At 40.6% G+C, this 23531-nt stretch overlaps 2 protein-coding genes across 7 annotated transcripts in view; one reads left to right on the plus strand and one right to left on the minus strand.

The window, feature by feature from the left end:
* AKT3 (AKT serine/threonine kinase 3) overlaps positions 1–15205 on the plus strand; it is a 142765-nt gene extending 127560 nt beyond the window's left edge. For 3 of the 4 annotated variants that reach the window (XM_017740264.1, XM_008639955.2, XM_017740272.1), the window contains 2 exons: positions 5657–5759; positions 7801–12866. In XM_017740264.1, coding sequence (XP_017595753.1) covers positions 5657–5759; positions 7801–7886 — 189 coding nt within the window. In that variant the 3' untranslated portion in view covers positions 7887–12866. Of the gene's footprint in view, positions 1–5656; positions 5760–7800 lie in introns of all 4 variants that reach the window. The other variant, XR_001863955.1, reaches the window with a different exon arrangement.
* The window catches only part of SDCCAG8 (serologically defined colon cancer antigen 8), a 102939-nt gene continuing 93597 nt past the window's right edge, over positions 14190–23531 (minus strand). For 2 of the 3 annotated variants that reach the window (XM_017740246.1, XM_017740243.1), the window contains 3 exons: positions 20941–21067; positions 18804–18886; positions 14190–14531 (listed from right to left, as the gene is read on the minus strand). In XM_017740246.1, the coding sequence (XP_017595735.1) occupies positions 18836–18886; positions 20941–21067 (178 nt within the window). In that variant the 3' untranslated portion in view covers positions 14190–14531; positions 18804–18835. Of the gene's footprint in view, positions 14532–18803; positions 18887–20940; positions 21068–23531 lie in introns of those variants that run through there. The other variant, XR_001863949.1, reaches the window with a different exon arrangement.

A 23531-nucleotide genomic window follows, 5' to 3' on the forward strand; every position in this document is an offset into this window, starting at 1 on the left:
GTCTGACAGCTGCAAGAAGCTGTTCCTTACCCTTCAGCTGTGGCTACCTTGGTTTACTGAAGACACAAACACAGCAAATGATGAAATCCCATGATCTAAGTCCTGGGTTCAGGCCTGGCAAAATCTGCAGTATAACTATGATCTTAAATGCACATTTAAGTATTTCTGTGTATCAGATTTTGAAAGGAAAGGGTGGGAGGGAAATAGGAAAATACCACAATTTGGATTTAGGTTATTGCTATTTGAATCATACTGTTTTTGTACAATTATCTGCACTGCCACAAAAACTGCAGAAATTACCCTCATTGGTTGCTTTTGTGTTGTTGCCATGCAAAGTTGTAGAAAGATCAGACAACAGCCAGTCTGATACTTTCATTGTGTTTCCACTGATACCTTAAATTATATGGGCAGACCTAGAGGTTGATTGCCACCCTTCCCCCAGCTGCTTGAATTTACAGGAAGGAAAATATACATAAGGGTGTCTGATTCTGAATCTACAAAATTGCTGTAGTCCTGGGGGTTTGTGGTTTCTCTCTGTCCATGGTAACAGCATTGTATCACTTGGAAAACAGTTTATCTGTGGATAAAACTCTCTACTGAAACCTGTGTGCCTGTGGGCTTGTGTTGTATGTCCTTCCACCACTGAAATTCCAGCTCCTTTTCCTCCCCCTGCCTAGGATCACCACATGCAGTGTCCGTGGGGTATTCCCAATTCCTGGCTGTGCTGTGGCTGCTTGCTGGGTAGCAAGCTGCCTGCTTTGGGGCCAGGTATGGGGATGAACCAGTCCCTACAGGAATGCTTATTAACTGGCTTGAAGTTCAACTCAAATTACCCTCTTTCCCCCAGGTGCTAACTCTAGTTTGAGGGGCATGGACAGGTATTCCTCCCGTCTATTCAGCATGATTCAGCCGCAGTCTGTTGGTCAGTGGGATCCTTATGGTAGTGGAATGGCCTGAAGTTGTGTCAGGCGAGGTTTAGGTTGGATATTAGGGAAAGGTTCTACACCCAGAGGGTGGTTGGACCCTGGAACAGGCTCCCCAGGGAAGTGGTCACAGCACCAAGCCTGACAGAGTTCAATAAGTGTTTGGACAACGCTCTCAGGCACATGGTATGGCTCTTGGGAGTGGTGCTGTGCAGGGCCAGGAGTTGTACATGATGATGTTTGTGGTCCTTTCCAACTCAGCGTAATCTGTGATTCTGTGAAAATCCCATTTAAATTAAAAGGAGATTGATGTTCTTAAGCATCATACTTCTCATTTGGCAGATTGAGTGCATCATGGTTACTTAGAAGTAGCTTCACCCATTTCTGTACAGCACCAAGACAAGTGATTCCTGGTAAATTCTCTTTGAGCAAGAAGGGTTACATATTTTCCTTCATACTGAAGTATTTATGTAGTTCTTCACTAAGTGTGAGAAAGTTCAAGGCGTAGAATCAAGCCTGTACATCTCAGTGTACCTAAAACAGTCAAATACTGTGCCTGCCCCTTTCCTTCCTCTAGGAGATGGGTGTCAAATTTTCTAGGACTTGAACTGTGGAAAAACTGTGGTGTTTCTCACACACTGCTCTCAATGGATGCCAAATGGAAATGCCACTCACTGGAGATAATGAAGACACTAAGATATTGCTTCTGCTGTCATTTCTAACATCAAGCCTTTGAAATGGCCAGGGCAGATTCAGCTTGACAGATGGATATGAAATTGGATTTTTGTCTTGAACACAAACTCTTTAAGTCACTTAACTCACACTGAATTTAGACTTTTATTTATTTATTTGTACAGGCACATGCATATCTATGCATATGTGTGTGTGTAATGCATAAATCCAGAAAATCTGTATTTCTGCTCCACAGAGTAGATTGTCAGGAGGTGCAGTTCCCTGTCTGGTTGGAGCATTTTTCTGAATCGAGGCTGCTAAAGGAAGAAAATTATCCCACACTAAAATTTGGCAGCCAGGACCAAGCAGTGCGATTCTCTTGCAGACTGACAAGGCCTGTACTTAACAAAAGCTTATCTTACTCCTTTTGGACACAGGTTACTGGATGTGCCTTCTGGTGCTCACATCACTCTTGGACTTCTGACTTCTCAGGCCAGAAGTGAGCAGCACCTGGATACTATTTCCTTGTGCACCAAATGTGAAATGTCGCTGGCTGTAGAGTGGCATCTTCATGTTGTAATCATCAGAGTGGTTCTTAATGTTGTGTGTATTAATCTTTATCATTAAACCTCAGCTTCAGTCTTCCTTGTGATGTATGAAGAAGCTTCTGGAGTGTCAATCTAAGCGTTTATCTCTGCAGCATTCACACCTTATTTGTCTTTCTAATGTTTTCATTACAGCTGAAATTTGTGGACATTTTGCTTTCTGGTTTTAAATGAAGTCTGACAACTAATGGACAAAGGAGACACCCCTCCAGAAAAATGATTGCCAAGAATTTACTCAGGGAAGGGGAGGTGGTACTTTGGTGTCAGCTCAGGAGTCTGGAGTGGGATGTCCAAAAGACTTTAGCCCCAGTGGGTTTGGTGTAGGTGAGGTAGAACAGATGGAAAGGAGCAATCCCCAGTTCTGTCTGTCCACACAGCTGTGTGGGAGGTGGAGGTGAAGCTGTGAGGGAAGGAGACAAAGTGTATGGAAAGATTCAAGAAACCTCACTGACTCTCTGTTCAGCTGTATCTATGCTTCTCAATCTCAGCTACCGATTCCACTTTTCCAAAACTTTTAGGGGATCATGGCTGTAAACAAGGGCACAGCCTGGATAAAGCCCAGTGCACACTATTGTGGAGAGCCACATGGCTGGAGAGTTTGTTTTTGCAGCCAGTGAAGTTTCCAAATGTCTTTAATGTCCAGATATGAAAGATACTGCTGTAAGATAGATGAATCCTAAAACCATTGACATAAATTTGCATCAGGTCCCTCCCTTTTAGTTACAGTGTGGAGTTTCTTGTCTTCTACTTGTTTCACTTCCCCAGACAGCTGAACTTCTGTCATCACTGAAACTTTCATCAGCGGACTTATTGGATGTTATTGATAAACAGTTTTGTAATAAGCCTTGCTGCTGAGCACTGAGTCGGAGCACCAACTTAATGAGTTTTGTTTTAACGGTGCTTTTCATACCTGATTAAAATTATTATTGTAATTATTTGTTCCTTAAGAGTCATTTAGCACTGTGCTTCCCTTCCTAAAACAATGTTTTCAAAGTATTTTCCATAACCATTACTATTTCAGGTAGATGGAGAGAACAAGGGGAGGATTTAAAGTCGTAGTGAGGCTTGTTCATCTCAGTGGATTAAAAAAAAAGATATAACAAATCCCTGGATAAACCAGTAGTTAGCTTGTAAGTTTTTGAGAAAGAAACTTGTCATCTGATGCATTTTCCTTTTCCTCTCCAGCAGCACAGCCATACACTGCTACATACAATGACCTTACCTTGCCATACCTTTTGTGTTTCATTAATGACTTGAACCTGACTCACAGTTGTTACAGACTGAAGTGAGAGTTTGCTCCTTCTCTTTGCAAAGTAGTTGTAGCATGAAAGGTCTCTGGTGTACTTCACAGCAGGAGTAGTTTGTTCTACTGCAGATGTGTGCTGCACCATTGAAAAGACATTGCTTCTTGTCCTTGACTTGAGAAAGAAGAAAATTTTTCCTGAGCTTGTATTTTCATTAATTTCAAATGAAAAGTTTTATTTTTTTGTGAAATGGCATTTTCTGTTTCTGCCCATTAAAATGTATTCCAATCAAGGAAGTAGTAGAAGTAGTAAAATTATTATAAACCTGTTATCTTACAAATTTTTTTCATACTGAATCTATTGCTAAGATCTGTGAAAATGTCTTTTTAAAAGGATGTGATGTACAGTTAGGCTTGACTAGAATACAGTATTTTGCTTCCTGTAATCTTGTGTAGGCTTGTTTCTTTTGTCTTGGTTCTGTTTGGTTTTGGGGGTTTTTTGGTTGGTTTTTTGGTTTTTGGTTTGGTTTTTGGTTTGGTTTGGGTGTTTTTTGTTGTGTGTTTTGGTTGGTGTTTTCAGTTTGGGTTTTTTTTGACTGTTCTTTTTTCAGATAGAAAAATTACAATAAAATGACAATGTGGGATGTTGCACTGGAATAACTCAAATAACTCTTTTTAGGAATTGTGTAGCTGCATTGCTGGAGAGATGTACAACTTTGGAAATCTGCTTTAACAGTGGAGAATTGTTTGGGATAGCCTGGACGCATATAAAAATAATTTTCAAAAATTGAAGGAATCTGTGCAATAAAATGGAATACTTTGTTTATAAACATTGGATGTAACTTGATTTATACCTGGATGATTCTTCTGATGTGTTTATATATGTTAGCTCCTTCAGCATTTATTCTACAATGCCCTGAACTTCTACTTCAAAATACCTCTCTGCTGTTGTATGTTTTCCATTCAGGACAATGTAAGGGAAAGCTGAACTTAGTTTTGTAAAAATATTAATCAGATTTATTGTACTGTTAAGTATATGAAGTGATAGATTTGGTTTTACTTAATAATTGCTTGCACTTACTGAAGATCTGGATCAGATAAAATCAGTCTCTTACTATGTACAGATCATGTACATCTATGCATCTAGTGCATAGAACTTGGGGAAAGGAGGGAGTTCAGCAGCAGTTCTTCTTTGCTGTGGAGTGAATGAACAAGTTAATTTTTTGCTGTTAGTGTTCTGGAGTCGAGGAGAGAGAGAACATGAAACTAGTGAAAACCACACGCAAGTTGGTAATATCAGTGAGCCAGGATATAAGCTGTTATACTGAAAGGAAAATCAATTACACGTACTCTCAGGGTGTGTTTTACATTGCACATGAGGAGGTAGCACCAAAGGCCCAAACAAGGACATTGTCACACCACACACACACACACAATTTGCAATATCATACATACTAAACTGCTGCATTGTTTTTGGACTGGCAGCATGCAGTGTGATATTCCATACTCGATATGCCTTCCAGTAAAAATTTACTACCAGTTCTTCTGGTGGAGAAGGTGGATAGCAAGGCTGGTTCAAAAGAGGGGCAAGGGAGTCCTGCCTGCAGGCTGTCAGTGGCTCCTAGTGATTTGCTGTTGGGAAATCCCACACTGTGCTGTGAAAGCGGTAGGCAGGTTTAGATGCAGCAACTCCCTTAAGCCTGAACTGGCCTTTTTTCAAATGTAAAATTTATTTTCACATCATGTAATTTCTTCTAAAGGTACATTCAGATGAAGGCCTTACCACTGGAAATGAAAACCCCAAACCATGCTTATTATGCTTTCTGTGTAGTCTTTTTCTTCTTAGCTGTTTATACCACCCAGTTGTGGTGAAGTATCTAGAGATGCCTTTGCCTGGCAGCTCTGCGGGTAATTAAATTGGCCTGAAGAGTTTCTAGGTAATTATCTTTATGCAGCTCAATTTATCTGCAAGTCATGTGAGAGTGATACTTTGCATTTAGCTGCATTGTGCTATTAACTGGATTCTGAATGGGTATTTTTGGGATTGACTCTAATGGGTTCTATCTCTTAGTGGAAGTTAGAGACCCAGCTGCCTCTCCACAGACCTCCTTGTTTGATCTGGGGTGAAGGGAAAAGAACTTACTTGTTTTCCTGATAGTAATTTGGCTGCTTTGAGGTGTAGTAATTTTGTTTTGTTTCTTGGTGCCTTTCAGCTTGTACCTCCTTTTAAACCTCAAGTGACATCTGAGACAGACACCAGGTATTTTGATGAAGAATTTACAGCTCAGACTATTACAATAACACCGCCTGAAAAATGTAAGTCGGAAATGATGCATAAGCATGACATAACAGCAATGTTTGTAATAAAGCTGTGTGCAAGGTTTTTTCTGTTTGAATAGGAAAGCTGTTCTCACTGTTACTAATAAAAGTCTTCATATGGAAGTGTGTAAGAGTAACTCTCAATGACAGCTTTATTTTTAAGATGCAATAATTACAAAGCTTAGAATATTAGATCACTCTGGGTTGGGTTTTGGGGGCATTTTTGGTGTGGGCTTTTTGGTGTTGATTTTGTTTGGGGTTTTTTCTTTGTTTGTTGGTTTGGGGTTTTTTTTGTTTGTTGTTAAATACAAGAAGACACCAGCTTCAAGTGTTTACTGGTTGGCAGTCAGGGTCCCAGTTCAGCAAAGTACTTGGAACATGGACCCTTCTTTAGGCATGTGGACAGTGCTGGTGGCTTCAGTGGGCTGTGTAGCTTTAGTAACATAGGCATGTTTTGAAATACCTTGAAGACAATACTTTGAAAAAAAACCTTAATTACTTGAAAATTAAATTTCCTATCAAGTCCTTTGCTTCAGCAGAGCTCTTAAAGAAGGTGTTAATATGGATGTAACCATGGCACTGGACCTTGCACAATTTCTTTATTAGAGTGAATGTGAATTCACTGTAGTTTGTGTTTTTGTCATCTTCTGTTTCACACAAGAATCATGATCTGATCAGCCAAGCCAGGGCTTTACAGTTACTTACCAAGCCAGAGCAGTTACAATCTTGCTCCTGAGTTTGTGAATGAATTTTCTTTCTAAATGGGGATATTTGGGGTTTTGTTTGTTTCTTTATATTGGAGGCTGAGAAGGGAGGATCACAAAAGTAGACAATAAAGGCTGTAGTTACGGTTGCTTAGCTTTTCATAAAGCAAGCTCATTTTTTGATGTTTTGGGACTCCCAGGTTAGCTGCAGTTTTCTGTTCATAAATAGATCTAGAGTATTTTCTGGATTTTGCATTTTTAGTGTTTGAACACAGTCATAGAAGCATAGAGTGGTTTGGATTGGAAGGGACCTTAAAGTCCATCTGGTTCCAATCCCCCTGCCTTGGGCAGGGGCACCTTCCACCAGACTGGGTTGCTCAAAATCCATAATTTAAGTGATTTTAAGTCTTTCTGCTGTGAAAAAAGAACCCTTTCTTCTCCCATCTATCGTGATAACAATTTGTTCATCTTTGTAACTTCAACAAATTGCACTAAAATTTGGATTAACTTGGGGTCTGTTGATTCGATATCAGATCTGCATTAACTCTAGTTTTTATGTGTAGAATATATGAAGATACAAAAGACACAAAATTCTGAAAGGTTGCATATAAATACATTGTTAGAATAACAGTCTCAGCAGGAGTCTTTAAGAATAAGCTCTGTTAAAAAGCCATGTGAGAATGTACATCCAAATTCTCGGAGTTAGGTAACATCTGGTGCCTGCTTTCCATTGGCACTGGAGGAATTATGTAAATAAAAATATTTATGAATTTGGCTTATTCCATATTTCTTCTAATCCCAGTAAATACTGTAAAAATAAGTAATTTACTAAAAATAATATCTAAGCATTGAAACACATAGAGCCTGTATGAATTGTTCATTTTGCAGCTGGTTTTCCTTTTAACTCACTTCAAAATGGAGGAATATTTAAACATATCTACAGTAAGACTGTAATTTCCTGAGCTCAGCTCAAGAAATGATGGAAACTGGCTGCCTCAATTGGCACTCGGCTTCTGTGCTGCCAGAGGCCGGGTATGCTGGCATGTTTGGATTAGCCTAGAAGGGGTAGTAGTGATTGAAGTTCTCAGGTGATAGTCAGAATAAAATGAACCAACCAATCAACCCAGCCTAAAATAAAGAGTGACTTTTGGGCATGATGTCCTTTCAGTGAGTATCACTCTGCTGTGTGAACATAAGCTTATGTGCTTAACTGAAGTCTTACTTCAACTTGAGCCTTTAACCTCAGCATTGAACCCTGAAAGATGTATTGCATATCAGGTGAATAATAAAATTTTATTGATATAGTGATATTTTGAACTTTTTCCTTAACACAGATGACGAGGATGGCATGGACTGCATGGACAATGAGAGGCGGCCACATTTCCCCCAGTTTTCCTACTCTGCAAGTGGACGAGAATAACTCTTTTGTTCTGCTGCTTCACTGTCATCTTAGGTTTATCACTGAAAATGATTCCTGAACATCACCACCAGTACTAGATACTACTATGATAGCAGGGGCACTTTCAGAGACCATTCCAAATTGAACAAGTTTCTTTCCCAAACCTACCTAAAATCCGTTCTGGTTTTGCATGACATATGAGAATCTCTCTACTCTGCTCTCCTGCTGTTGCTGCTGCCCACAGTCTCAGTATAATAGCAACATCAAGAAGTTACTAACAGTTCTTTGAAGGTAGATGACTTCAGCATTGTACACTTTGTGAACAAGTAGTCATCTATTTTTCCTCACAGTGGAGGCTAAACAAAAGCCGTGTTGGTCCAGCTTATCTTCTTCCAGAAGATGAATCAAAATTGTAATTAGTCTAAACAGACTAGGTGATAACATTTTCTTGCATCTGTTTGTGCTGGTTAGAATGAGGAAATGTAGAGGTGGTGATGTACATACGCAAGGTCTCTGTTAGGCATATCATTACTTGAAGCAGGTCTGTGTCATTAACATCTGGCTGGAATTTGTTTGGGAAATGTTTGAGAGAAGGACTTAAACTGTTGATATATATAAATATATATATATATTATTTTTTAATTACTGTTGGATACTACAGAAGAAGCAGAAGGGCTGGGCTCACCCAGCCTGCCACTTAGAACTTCCAGGTTCATGTGCAATCATGGAGAATCGAACATTATACATGCAAGAAATGAAGGCATAAAAGCAGCAGTTGAAGTTGTTCAAGGGGTCTTATAATTTGCACCAGATAACATCTTTCTCATGCTTTTCTCTTTCATGATATGCATCACCTCTGATGGCTGAAGAATGTAGACAGGCATAATGGTATTGCTTTTCACCAAAATGTGTGCACCAAGGTAAACAGGTGTTTGCCTTACTTGTTTTTATTTTGAGTTTGTGAATTAGCTTCCTCTCCAGGTGTTTAACTCTGAATATTCCTTTTTTTCTTCTTTATTTTCCTTTTTTTTTTTTTTTTTTTGGTTATACTGCGGTAGTATTTATTTTTAGAGATAAGGTTTGTATGTGTCATGTTTGCAAATGCTGCTACATCTTAGAACAGGCTTATAGCAGTTAATTTTGTAATATATGGAAGGACTGTACAAGCTGAAGGGAATAATGCACTTTTCTCCCATGTGGAAATTTTAACAAGGCTCTGAAATTGTACATACTGCTTAGAATCAGATTTTTGTGAATGAAATACTGTCTTTTAACCATTTGGCAGTGGAGGTGGGGAATTCCAACCTCATGTGCCAAAGGGTTAAAAGTGAACAGACAAAAAAGCTATATCTTGTGCTCCATTTAGGATAAACATAATGTAAGAGCCTGACAGCACAAGAGAAAATGTCTGTTCTATATGAAGGAATTGCATTTGAACAACGAGACCACAGTGATTACAAGAAAAGCACTTTATTTTAACAATTAAATTAGTAAATTTCTGAGATCAGCCGTTCTCAACGAAGATTTGCCCTCAACCAAAAGAGTCCCGAAACCCAGCAAGTTCCGTGTAACCGTGGTACCTGATTGACTGAATTTCAAACATCACAACAAATGCTCCACTGATAGGGAAACGTCTTTCCATTTTCGAAGATCTGTATCTAACAGAACATGTGCATAAACTTTAGCTTTGATCTTCAGCAATGATAATCTTAATAATAAACCCGTTGGTGCTAGGAGTTGGGGCGTGACGCGGCGCAGCGACAGAGTGCGCGCACCCTTGCAGGCAACATCGGGAACCCCCGGCTCCATAGGATTATCATTGGAAGTATCTCTGCATTCAGCTCTTGTTAGCTCCCACAAAGACTGTGATATTGCAGAGTATTCCTGGTTGCATTGTGTGAGTGAGTAGATGAGTCTGAGAGGAGAGATGTTCCTACACAGATGCCTTAGCCTCTTGATGTGGAAAGTTGAGTGCCCAAGCATGAAGCCCACTGCTGGCAGTGCATGTGCTGGGATGGTCAAGGGGTAGATGGGCATTTTAGCAAGGCAGCTAAAGACGCAGAGTAATTTAGACAATTTTTCATGTTTAGTGTTTTATCTTTAGTAATGGATGGATAATCAGATAGAAATATATCATGATGTATATTCTAACTGCATAGGATTTCATTATGTCACCCTGTAACACTAAAGACATGTAGATGTTGTCCCAGTGCGGAGAGAAAAGAGAGCAGCAAATGCGTTGCAGGTCAGTCCTGGACTGGTGGTGTAGAGGTGTCTACACTGACACAGTGCGCGAGTGACTGAAATAACCAAGTACTTAACAGACGGGCATTAATTACTTCTCTGCAAAGGTCTTGTACTTAGAGACTGAAACTATGATGATTCAAAATCTGTGTTACATGCCTGTGTTTTCTCCCCTGTGTTTGCAGCTTGTAACAGCAATAAGTTTCTCGGCACAGGGCAGCTCCAGCCAGTGACCGACTGGCCGTGACTCTGGCCAGCGTCTCCTTGTGGCAGTGACACCCTGTGCTTTGCTCTCCGTTGCGTAGCCAGGTAGTGCGCGGCTTGCAGGAAGGGTCTGTCAGTGAACTGTTGGAAAACCTTTTAAGACATCGCTTGCATTGCATTGTCTGCCTTCTGAAACATCAGTGATCGAGTTTATGATGCAAAGAGTCTGCAGCCACCTTGTGCTGCCCAGGCTTGGGGGATTCCCTCTTACCAGTGTTAGAAACAGATGACAGAGAAATGGACAAGCAGTGCTGAGAGAAACTTTTGAAGCTCTTCTTTTGCTGTCTGCAGTTGTGGTTGGATTTGGACAGGAGGTGGTGGCTGGTTGTCTTGGTGAGCCTTTTGAGCACAGTACATTTCAGAGCTTGACTCCAGCTTGTACTGACTTCCATGACATACAGTATGCCCTCTTGTACTGCAGCCATCTTGGAGGAACTAGGTCATTTCTTGTTTGGATTTTGGCAGTTTTGCACACAGCTTCGCTTTCCACACTAACCCATCTTCCAGTACATTCCTGTTGCTTAAAGAACATTTATTCCAGTATTGTTTTACCTTTTTTTTCCATCTTTACTTGTGGCTTCTTAAAGCTGACTGTTCTTGCAGGGGCCATGTGCTTCTCCTAGAGTACAAAAGTAAGGTCTTTCCTTACTAACTGCAGGGTCTATATATTACACCTCAATGTACACACTTTGCTGCTACTGTTTGTACTGTCTACAGTAGAATTTCCTTATCTTGCTCCTGGTAGTGCATTACAGGCAAGCATGAAATGTAAAGTATTTATTTAAATAAAAACCTCTAAATTGGTAATTGAATTACCTCCCTGTAGCTTTAGAGTTTGTGACATTTCTTGACCTTGCTAGTTCTTTCATTAGATCCATGCAAGATCTAGTCATATGGTTAAGGATATTAAGCAGACACGACTACGAACCCAAGAAACCGTATTACTGTTGGTCATACTTAAACTGTTTATTTCCTTAAGTATATGACCCACAAGGATGTGAAATAACTACAAGAAACTGTTTTTGTACACTGTACATCCTTAGTATTTTTACACGTATATGATAGGGATGCACATTATTTTCCTTCGTACAGACAGCTTAAATAAAGCACTATGTCAATCTGCTACTTCTGTGTTTTTTAATGCTAATTTGTTCTGGAGGTTTGTAAATATATATATATATATATGTTCAAGCTTGCCACAGAGGACGTATTTTTTTATATCTGCACATTACTATTAAATATCTTAGAGGATAAAATTCTTAAGTTGTTCTGTGTCAGAGAAAGAAAAATGGTAATGAGAAGGCTATATTGCAGATTAGAAAAGATTTCTCAAGTTTTGGTTTAAATACTTACTTCATATTTTAAAGTAATTTTATATAGGTTAGATGTTTCAATCCTGAAATGCACAAAGAATTTACTTAATTTCTTCTTACAAGAAAATGTACATCATTATTTTTTTATCACTGTATATATAATGATCTGTGCATGTTTAGTTACAAGTTTTATTTGCTGTGAAGTCCTAGTGATAACTGTAACTCGCTGTGACGTATTTCAGATACTGGGTGAACAGTTTCAGCTTGTAAATGATTCAGTTACAGTATTGTAAAAAAAAAAAGTTTTTATGACTAAGCAAAATGTATCTGTGCTTTGGACCAAGGCTGTTTCCATACAGGTGGCTCCTGTTAACTCTATGAGGTGTATGTCACTTATAAAAGTATATTTGGGTTATACATTTGAAGGCACACTCCTATCAGAACATTCACCATTTAAGTGATTTTCAGCTGATGAAATTCTTGGCCTCATATCCCATAGCTAGGTGATGTTTGGGCAAGGAGAGGGGAAAAAAGGGAAGGTGGGCTTAGCAGGGCACTGCAGAATGGGACTCTTTGAAGCCCACAGGCTGGTCCAGGGCCGTTTCACCCAGCCGATCTGGAGGGCTGAGTGTCCTTAAAGCAGTGGGGTCATCCGGGTTTTCTGACGGGTTTTCTGTTCTCTGATGTGAATGCTTCTCAGGAATAGAGGTGCTTCATCCAGGTCTCAGGTTTTTCCTTTTCCTTTTTCCTCCTTTTTTTTTCCTCCCCCACCTTGTAATAGGAAAGAGCATCAGGGAGACAGCCATCCATTAGTTCAGTGATACCAGGATGTCACTGACCAGGACAAAGCTGCAGCAGTGACAGGACTATCTGGTCAGGCTGCATCCCGTGTTGCGGAATCACGCTCTGTGTGCTGACCTGGATTTGATTGTCCAGTCTGATACTTGTAAACTTTGTAAAACCAAGCATTTAGTGCTTAAGTAGAAGCAAGGGAAGGGGGGGAGGGATATGAGACAGGTAGAACTGGTGCTGTAATGACTCATTAATTGCTATAGAGTATCTGCTGCAGGGGAAGTTATTCCTTGTAGACTCCCAGCAACACAATAGTTGCACCTATGCCTGGGATGAGTATAAAAACCTACTTCCAGCTATATATACTGGCAGCCCAGGACCCTTTGTTGAAATCAGAGCTGTACATGCACGTGGGTGGCTGGCAGTGGAGCCCTGCATGTGGCCACCAGAAGCCACCTGGTAGGTGAGGCAGGTCCAGAAAGGTTGAGGGTCCCGCTGTGCTCCAGGGTCTCAGTGAAGCCTAAGTGTCAGGAATAGGTGCCTGAGTTCCTTTGCATGTGTAACCTATAGGCACTGTCTCCTATTTAAACACAGATTTATGCTGTGAAATAATAAAAAATAAATCCTAAAGTTTGCATTTTCCTATGTTTATAAATGTATATTCTTAACTGTGTAACCATCTATAAAGTAGTGACACTTAAAAAGCTGTCAGCCTGATTACTGTGAAAAATCCCGAGTTCGACTGGAGAGGGCTTTCCTTCAGCAGCCCTTCTTGTCCCTGAAGACCTGAGGCCTTTCTCAGCACGCTTAGTGTCATATCTGTGAAGCTGTTCAGGGAGGCGATCAGATGTGTTTGGCAGTTTTATATGGCAGGAAATTGAAATAGGGAGGAAAAATCACTTTGATGTTAGGGCTATACCACTAATAATTCTTAAAATATAAGGGAAGGAAAGATTGTGTTCCACACCCAATGGTAATTTATTGCATGTGTTGTTACTCTTATTTTTGTTACATTTTCCGTGTTCATGCTGGCTGAAGTCGATTTATTGCTGGGGAACTGTTCTTTGTGCTTTTTTTCCCCCCTTTACCAACTACAGTGAAAAAAATAGCTGTAGAAATTTCCTCTTCTGTGTGTAGCTTCTACCACACTAGACAGCAAAAGATTCAGATAAATTCTTTCTGAAACAGTTGGGTATTTGAGTAGTAACCTTGAAAAACACGAGTGCACAGTTAACCAGAAAAAAAGCCCTCCACCTGTACCTTCCAAATGTTTTGAGTTGAGTAATTTGACGCCAAGTTCATCTGGTGCCCTGAATATGTGCTGGTGGAAAAGTCCAGCTCCACTGCTTCAGTGTGGAGCCTAGCACCTCCTGTAATGGCTCCTCGGTAGTAATCAAGGGCTCCTTTCTCTTAAAGGCTTTGTTCAGTGAATGTTTTAAAGGGGAACCTGACCCATGGCAATTCCTCCACATTAGGTGGAATATTTCTCAACCTTCTTACGCTTTTCTGATTAATTAAGTAGTTTTTGGGACTCTCACTTTTTAGATAAAAGTGACAAATGTCCTGTTGAAGAAAGTTCCCAGGTATACTCTGGTACTGAGTTTGTAAAAAGGAGGGCAGTGTACATGTGTAGCACTTCCAAACAGCCCCCTTCTCCCTCCTCCCCCTGCACATGCTTTCCTTTGAATTCAGAAGGACAGAACAAGGAACCTAGAGATCCTATTAGGTTTATTGATATTTCAGTTTGTAAATAATATAGACATGTATGTTCAACTATGAAAATAGATAAAAACATTTTATAAAAATTGTACAAATTATTGACATCCACATCACGTAATAGCTGTTAAAACTGGCTTGCTAGCCTGGTCTTTTCAGAAATGTCTCAGCTGTCATCCCAGAAAGTTTGGTAGGCTGGTAAGGCTTCAAAATATTTGTGATTCCGTAGTTAAAACCAAATAGAAACCAGCTGAAATTAGCTAGCAAGTGTGCCTGTTTTCTGCAGAGGTGTCTTTGGGTGAACCTCAGACAAGTTTCAGCCAGGTGCAGAGCAGACCTGAAAGATAAAAGGAAGAGATGGGTAGTCTGTATGGCAGTGCCTGTGTTTCTCATTTGTGTCACTTCAGCCTGCAGGCAAGTTCTTAGAAGAGAAATAAAAATTCGTTAAGACTGCAGAAAGGCAGAGTAAACAAGTACTGTTTCAAAGCCTGCACTTCCTGTGGGCCTGCTGTCCTCATCTCTTTCTAAGCTCAGAAGTCTTACAGGTAGCAAGAACAAGAGGCATCTGATTTCTGAAAAGCAGGATCTCCATGAGCTTTCGACATGGCTCCTGTTTAGCAGTAAATAAGTGAGCTCTTGTTTTGGGGCACGTCTAAGATCCTGCCCCTTCTCCCTTCCAAGAAGAAGAGGGCAGGGTTTTGCCAGAGGGTGTTTACTATGTTTTCAGTGTGTGTCTGGGGTGGGCAGCTGTAGCAAAACAGGAAACTGTTGCCTTGGTGCCCGTAGGAAACCTCTGGTGGAAAGGCTAATTCGCAGTTTTGAAGCTCTTGCATAGCTGTTGTTTGTGCTTCCTCGGTAGCACTTAAGGACTGAATTGAGCAAGACATCAAACGATTGGAGCTGGGGGAGCTACCTCGAATTAAGCCACTGCAGTGCTAAAAATTGAATTTAAGAGATGTACATGACCTCAGAAATAAAAATAAACTTTCTACTTTGGCTGGTTTTGCATTAGAAGACTGAAGGGTTTTGTTTTTTTTCCTTCCCCCCTTGCTTGGTTAGGCTGAATTTAAAAAAATTCATGAAGCTGCAGTTCACTAAAGAATTAAAAACACTAACATGGTAATTTTCCCCCCAAAATACATGCACTAACACCAACTGCTGTAATTGTGTCTGCAACCAGTGCAAGGAATTATGGCAATGGAAAGCCTTGGGGCTTAAATTCCATGTCAGTGCCTGGGTAGTGACAACCGGAGGAAACCTACTCTGTGCTGCAGTGACCCTTGGCATTAGAGTATGGGCAGAAGCTTAAAAGGATCCCAAACACTCAACTCCTGAAGAAGTCTCCTGGAAATTTCTGTTGTGGGTGTCCTTCCACACCACAGTTACCCAGTGTTAATGCTTTGTGAGATGCAGAACCTCAGCTTGACTGATGAAGTGGGCAAATCTCCTCCTGACCAGCCTGACCTGAACCTCTTCACAAAGCAAGCACAAATCCTGGCAGAGTCTCTGTAGCCCACTGTCCAAGGGGCCAGGTGTTAAAGCTGTCATTTAAGGTGTGCTGTTCTCCAATGAAATGAGCACAACTGTCACTGTCACATCCAGGTAATTGGTAAACGAGTTGGTTACTGCATAGTCAGAGGTAGGGGCCTTTCCAGCCTTAGTTTCTCCTCCTCCCAAGAATATTTTGGTATTCAGTGTGCAGACCTCTGCAGTGCACAGTGCCCAAGTTCCTCTAGACACTCCCTCCTACCTCAGTGGCATCTGCTTTAACAGGGTGGTTGGGTATTAGATGTACAAATTGGAAGGGTCTGTAGGAGTGGAACCACAGATGCCTGACTGGTTTACTTTATTCCTGCCAGCTATACTGGGAGGAGAGAAAAGCCACTGACTTCCTGTTTGACTAGAAAGCACTCAGGTGGCTTCAGTGCCTCAATCCTCCACTGCATGGCTGTAAAACCCAAGGTGGAACTCTCAGGAGGGCCAGGCTCAGCTCCTCAGTTGGTGCCCAGCTTCGTCCAGTAACCAGACACTGGATGGGATGCACAGGACTCGGATGCACAGGACTCCCACAGCTGCTCCTCCCAAACACTGAGGAGCTGAATACTTGAAGTCTCATGTCAGTGCAGTCAGACATCAAACAGAGGTCTATCTTTATCCCTTCCTGTCATAGTTTAACTTGCATCACTTCTGATTAAACTCCATCTAAGCAGAAGTAAAGATTTTCATCTGCTTAAAAAAAACCCCACAACAGCATCCACCAACCCGTCTGTGCACTGTCACTGGCTGTTACAAACACCTGGCAGCGGCACTATCTTTGTGCATTAAGACTGCACTAAAACAAAAGCTCTCTCCCAATAACCAAAGCAATCTTCAGGTCTCCTGAGGTTGAGGGCCATGTAGGGATCAGCTCAATCACTTTTGACAGCAGAGATGGATGACCCACCTGTTTGCTGGAAATAAGGCTCCCCCTTCTGTAATATATAATAAAAAATAAAAAGCAAACAGGGCACTTGGGAGCACTGCTACATTAACTGCTGGGACCTCACTGAAAATTCGTGCTGACACAAGAAAGGAAAGAAAATCCCTGCTCCAGAACAGCTATAATTCTGACAGTGCCTCCCGCTGAGCGACTGGGGCGAGGATGGGAACACAGGCACGGGTGAGTGTATTTTAACTTCCTTTTAGAACAAGGGTGATCAGCTCACAGACATGCTCACTGTGACAAAGACATCTGTAAGGAGGGAGGAGAGAGTTTTAGTGGCTCAGCCATAAGGATAGCACAGGGAGAGCACGGGTTCATGGCCAGGGAGGGGCTGGCTTGCAGGAGGACATCTTCGTGGGGAAGTCAGAGCAGCAGCACAGGATGACAGCCCTCGCTGGAGGTAATCCTCAAGGTCCAGATCCTACTCGTCTGTGCTCTCACTGGCTCAGCTGGCCAGCAAACCCTTCTGGCAGCCGGGGTCTGTGAGGGGATTATCCACTGGGACAAATACTTATTTCTGTCAAACTGATGGACACCAAGGCAGATTCTGCAAGGGAGAGGCATCCCAGCTCTCACAAATACACTCATGCCTGGCGGGGGGTGCTGAGGTTTCCAGCAATCTCTGTTTAGATGTTTGTTTGCTTTCTGTGCACATTTATTTAGTATTCTGTATTTCATACCTATGTAGGAGGGCAGTTAGATGTATCTTAACCTCCTGCCTTGGGGTGCGTTCCAATATACAAAAGACTTTCAAAGGTGGAAATTCCAGACCTGAGTGTTCCAAAAACTTTCAAAATGAGAGGTGTAAATCCCGTAATTAAAATTTTGATTACCTTTACAAGGTCCTGAATATGTTATGCTGTATCCCATTATTAAGTATTAGTGACATCTAGTAAATATTAGTGTAACGGTCTGATACACAGAGGTCGGGACATTATCATACTGGTCTTTTTCGGCTCTATGAAAATGAAAATTACAATGCAAGCATCGTCATGCCATAGGCAGATGGTTATTCTGAAATAACACTGGGCTTTTTTCAGCAATAGGAGATTTAATATTGTTATTTTAAAAGCATGTAATTCACTGCTAAGAATGAGAAAGACGTTTTCAAAAGCGGTGGACTTGTCTTGGTTATTCCTTCAACAAGGATTCTAAAAGCCTTTTAGCTCATGTGGCCTGTAAAGGAATGCAGCATTATAGCAGGATCAGGTACTTCTTTTGATTTCTTTTCCTTCACTTTAAAACCCACAATTTTCTTTACAATGTCAAATGAGTTTTCCAAGAAAAACAGGCTCTTAACACACCAGAATGTAGCTGAATTTAAAGAAAAATTTTTTTTTTCTGTTTGTCTTTCCCCCCATACAGCAAACACGTAACACTAGAAATAAAACTACAGTGGAAGTAACCTGACTTTTGAAAACAAATCCTATCAAGGCTCAGGGGTTGTCAGGGTTTGTTGACTAGGTCAGCTAGATTCAAGTAAAGGATGCAATTTCAAATCCTTTAAACTTTGAAAGTTTAGTAACTCTTACAAGGCAGTAGGAACAGCTGTAGCTATGTTGCACTAGCGTAACTTGGACACCACTGCTCCAAATACAAATATTTAGATAATGTTTCTGTCAATGTGACACTAACTGTTATGATTTATTATTAAACAAATTGCAGCCTTTCTGAAGACATAGGGATGATTCAAGCTTCCCCAGACAGAAAATACTGGAAGCAACAAAACTAACCAATTCCAAATCAAAAGGCAAACACCTAGAGCCTATCCAGACCAAAAAGTACCTGGGTTAAATCTGAGATCTTCTAGAAGTTCCCACCTTGCTAAGAGTTGTACATCCCCCTTTCCCTTCAATTTACATATTTAAGATATTTTTTTAAATTCTGTTAGGTAAACTTGTCTTTGCTATGGAGTGGTTGTCCTTAAATTTTTAAGTGCTTAAAGAGAAAAAAACAAAGCACAAAAAGCTTCAACAGTTTCAAACCCAAAAATGTTTCAAACACTTCCTTCTTCCTTTTGTCTTTAAGTGTTTGCCAGATTCAACTCACATCTGCAAATAGTTTTAGTCCTGCTCTCCTTTCCTCTTCCCCCACTCTATATATAGGATATAGAAAAAAAATACGTACTTCTGCTCATTTCTCTTTATCCATCCAGGTTTTTACTTGATTCCATCTGTGTCCTGTTTGAGATCTGCATCCCGTTTTTTCTCCTGAAATATGCAACTGTAGTTACTAGAGGCTTATGTTCCAAGACACAATAGCACATTTAGGTTAGTGTATTTTACATAATCTTTAAAGGATTAGGCAATGGTTGGTTGCTTCCACCTTCCCCCCCCCACCAAAAAAACCCTCCAAAAACTTGGTTAATTATAAAGGAGAACTGTTGGACAATACAGAAAAATGTGGAATATGAGGTCATTTTCACCTTTGATCAACACTGACTCTGAAATTGCTTGGTTTTAGTATTTATTTCTGTACTAACTACATATATCTTTCTGCAAAGAGCTTCCATTTATGGTGAACTGTTCTTTAGTTTTCTTAAAACAATTGTCTGATGTTCCAAGCAGCTCTTTTGGGCTGAACTCCAATTCCCAGAGAACCACCATTGCTTTAAATGGCTGCAAATAGATTTTTAGGGCTCATTTTGTAGTAAGTTTTATATCATTCTTCTTTTCGGAGTGTTCTCAACTTTAAAAGTATCCTCTGGAGCACAATTAACTTGTAATGAACATAAAGAAGGCAGCTTTTGCCAGTCAAGTCTCGATAGAAGTGTATTATCTGAATGTTTTTTTCCTCTTTTGTATGATTTTTGTACTTCTGTCCAACTCCATAAAAACACAATCAATTCCAGATAAAATAGGTTATCAATAACAAAATCCCTGTGGACCATGTAAAGGCTGTTCACATTACCAAGAGTGCTTTTCTTAAAACAGAAATTGTAATTGCTTTTGGGAACAACCACCTCCTTAACTCCTCTTATAGAGAGAACCCTATGGCTGCCCTAAAATTTGCCAGTAGTTACTACATGCTGATAACCTTACACTGTCATAAGCCACCGAGTTTGTCTACTAGAACAGGAAGTGCCATAAAACCGAACACATGGACGTGATTAGGGGCTTAACAAAGTACAGATTTTATTCCCTTAGGTTAAACATTTAGTGAATTCTACAGATAAAAAGCCTACAAAAATAGTGATTTCACTATTTTAAAGTTCTAAGACAATTAATATTCTGTTTACTGCTAGGTGTGCTACTAGACTAAATTTCCTACACTGAATGTCCTTTGTTACCATGTGAAGTGAACTTCAGCTATCCTGGGCAAACTCACAAGTTAGAAAGCATTGTGATTAGCTTTGTGACTGAGTGAATACACTAATTGAACTATGAGTTTGATTATCTGATAGTTTTACTGAAAACCTCATTCTGTGCTTGTTAGTTCTCCTACTTTTTCTGAAAAAAAGTGGAAGAAGGACAAAGAAAAAAAACAGCCCTACAGTCTTCTCCCTTATTTCCAAAGCACTTACTGGCCAGAGAACAGTGGCCACAACAAAAAAAGCCAGAACAGCCCATAAGAAGCCATAGCTTCCTAGGGACCACTGAAAGCAACAATCAGACCTGCTGGAGAAGCAGTGCAGTGATTAGTGCTCAGGCACGATGGATTGTACATTTACCATCTCACATTTGGGTGTGTGAATCACAGAATATCTCAAGTTGAAAGAGAGCCACTGGGATCATCAAAGTTCAACTAGTGGCTCTGCAAAGGACAGCCCCAAGAGTCTCACCATGAGTGGTCATCGAGCAGCAAAAATACATAAATGACTTTTAGAAATAAAGAGAAAAAAAATCACAAAGTGATAGAGGGACTTAAGTCTGACAAATGGCAGAAAAACCTCAAAGCAATTATCAACATCAAGTTACTATTTAAACATTAATGCTGTTAAAGAACAGATTTCCCTTTTCTCTGAAAAAGCAACACAAAAATCTTCAGATAAGAAAGCTAGGAACTGTCACTGAGAAGAACTTCTGCATATTTATTGTCACTTCAAAACACTTTTTTCATGTAGTTTAGGTTTAAGTGAAAGTCAGGTTCAGTTACCAGTCTCTTTCCAACTGCATGTATTGTTATTTTATTTTTTATAAGGTAATGCTGTATTTAAAAGAACAACAGCAACAAAATCCAGCAGTTGAAATGAGACTGCTGGCAGATTTCTCTGCTAAAGCTGCAGAATATTCCCCTCAGACTTTCTTTTCTTTTGGCGCAGTACCTGTGTTCGCAGAAACTGCACCTCTTCTGTAAGCAGGTGCTTCTCTTTGAAGAGCTGATTCTGTTTGTTGAGCAACTCCACTAACTGCTGGGCAGTGGCCTGGCAGTGCTTGTCAAGCTGCTGTAACCTGGAAAAAAATAGGTAAAAGGGTTGCAGAGCATCTGAAGTTGGAGTTCATGGAAGAAGCTTTGATGTTTTACTGGTGGTGGCAGCTCCCAGAGGCCAGAGTTCAGGCTGGTGGTTGGGCTGATACTAAAGTATTACTCCTAAGATGGGCATTAAATGTATTTTCACACTTTAAATTAGCACTTTTAAAGGTCTGCGCTTTTAATTTAGAAGCCTTATGAGGACACAACAGCAAATCTGCTTTGCTGTGACATCAGTAAAGACTGCAGGACTGCATGCCAACACCTGTAGCTAAGCAAGCTGCACACTCTGTAGCTGCTTCAGTAACTGTCTTCTTGAAACACACACAGTAGCCCAGATTATAAATCCAAATACCCAAATTCCCTGACAAACAGGACTTGAAATGACAAAAACTTCTGTTTTCTGTCCACTGCTCTTTGCAAGCTGGTCAATGTCCAAAACTCATTACAGAACATAGCACTTATTTCAAGTAAGCTTAGTGTTAATTAAGCATGTCAGCATAGATCCTATAACAGTGTAACAGGGATTCCTGGGGAAAGATGTAAAGAGCCCATCATTCCAAAGGTCCTCCTCATCAGGGGCTGCAAAACAGAGGAAAAAGCTGGCAGGTATCAGAAGAAACATGCAGAGGCCTTCTGCTTACACTGGAAGAACAAGTGCCTGAGTTGGGACAACACCACTGTAAGACAGGTCAACTGCACTTTTAGTTCTTTAATCATGGAAGCAGGTATCACTTGTTAGTTCTCCAGTGACTGTTTATTACTCCTGGCATCCAATCAGAAGTAATTTCCAACTCATGAATTTTACATCAGAATAACATTTTTTAGTAGATTATCACAGGTAGCCCATGCAAATTTCAAAAATATTACTGGACACAAGCCCTGGTGTGCTCTATTGTAAAGCTCTATGTACTTTCAAATGAACTGCTGTAAATTGAAAAGTCTTTAATTATGGAAATGTACTTAATTATTAATTAATTAATTGATTAATTATGAAAATACTTAATTACACTTTTCTGTTTGTAACTTCACCACCCAGTGTTACATTTAGACTGTCACCTTGAGCAGAGGGAAAAATATGACATAGGCACTGAGCTGAGTTTGACCAGCAGGCCACAACTTTACCTTTATCATCTGTATCTTCAGTGCTTGACTACAGGTTTAATAACATTCCAGTGTACAATTCTGGGCCATGATGGATGAAAAGGGTGCAGTTCTAGTCAGTGCAGATCTGGATCTGTGAATTCCCAAATTCAGTCTGCCAGTCTGCTCTCCCAAAACTGCTGCCAAGCTGGCCCTTGGTCCACACACTGGGACTCCCAGCCTGCTCTGGTGCATTTAGCTCCTGAGGACAGGCTCTGGGCCCTCTCACAGTATCTGCTATTACGTGTGACATGTGCAGCACAGCCACACATTCCCATATGCATTGTATCTGGCCTGCCTGCTGATCTCGTAAATGATTCAAGATGAGAAATGAACAGCTCCACCCACATTCACTGTACTTCCCATATGTTACAACTGCACATCGATGCCTGCCATCATTTTTACAACTGGGTGACAGAACCTTCTGCACATTTTGCTAATACGAGTGAGGGGAGGTTGCACGGTCGCCACGTTCACTTTGGCAACACCACCTATCAGGCAAATGTACGGTGTCCTGAGCATCTGACTGACCACTGTGTCCTCACCCTCCTGTCTAAATGAGATCATTTTTCCACCAAAGTGGCAAGATCTGTCCAGTTGGGATGGCATGTGGCTGCTCCCCCTTGGCCTAGTAGTGTTGAAGGACAGGGACTGAATCCATACTCTGTCATGTTACTTCAAGGCACAACATGAAAACACGTAGCTCTTGAACCATGTTACGCTTGGACTACCCACAGGACAACCTGGCACTAAGGAGAAAGCTCTCTCATTCAGTACTAATAACAATACCCTTCAAATAATTTCCCGTTAACTACTTTAAACCTAAATCCCTATTTCTACATGAAGGCAGGAAAGAAAGAGTTTCATGAGATGAGTGGTTCCACAGAAGGAGAACACAACTGAGGCATCACAAGCTGCAGTGAAAGCTTTGAGGTAAATGTTTTGCTCTGATTCTCAGTACTTGGAGCTCATAAGCAGCTTTATGTTAAAATGGCTCCAACCTACCTTGCTTTTTTGTGCAGTTACAACATGCAGAAGACACAGCAGTGAAATTTGGATCTGAGACTAGGCTATACCCCAGGCTGTTCAGAAATGAAGTGAAAAGGGATAGATAGGGTTTTGTTACATTTTGACAGGTATGGCTAGACAATCACTGCAAGACCCTGCAGAAATGAGGTGAAGCATCAAACACAAAGCAGAGCTTGGGCACCAAGGTGAATTCCACCTGCAGAATAAACTTCCATTGCATCCAACACCACAAAGCTGTACTAGCACCCACTATGTTACACTTCCCCTTATGTG

This window comes from Corvus brachyrhynchos, unplaced genomic scaffold, assembly GCF_000691975.1.
Source record: "Corvus brachyrhynchos isolate BGI_N302 unplaced genomic scaffold, ASM69197v1 scaffold31, whole genome shotgun sequence".
NCBI lineage: Eukaryota > Metazoa > Chordata > Aves > Passeriformes > Corvidae > Corvus > Corvus brachyrhynchos.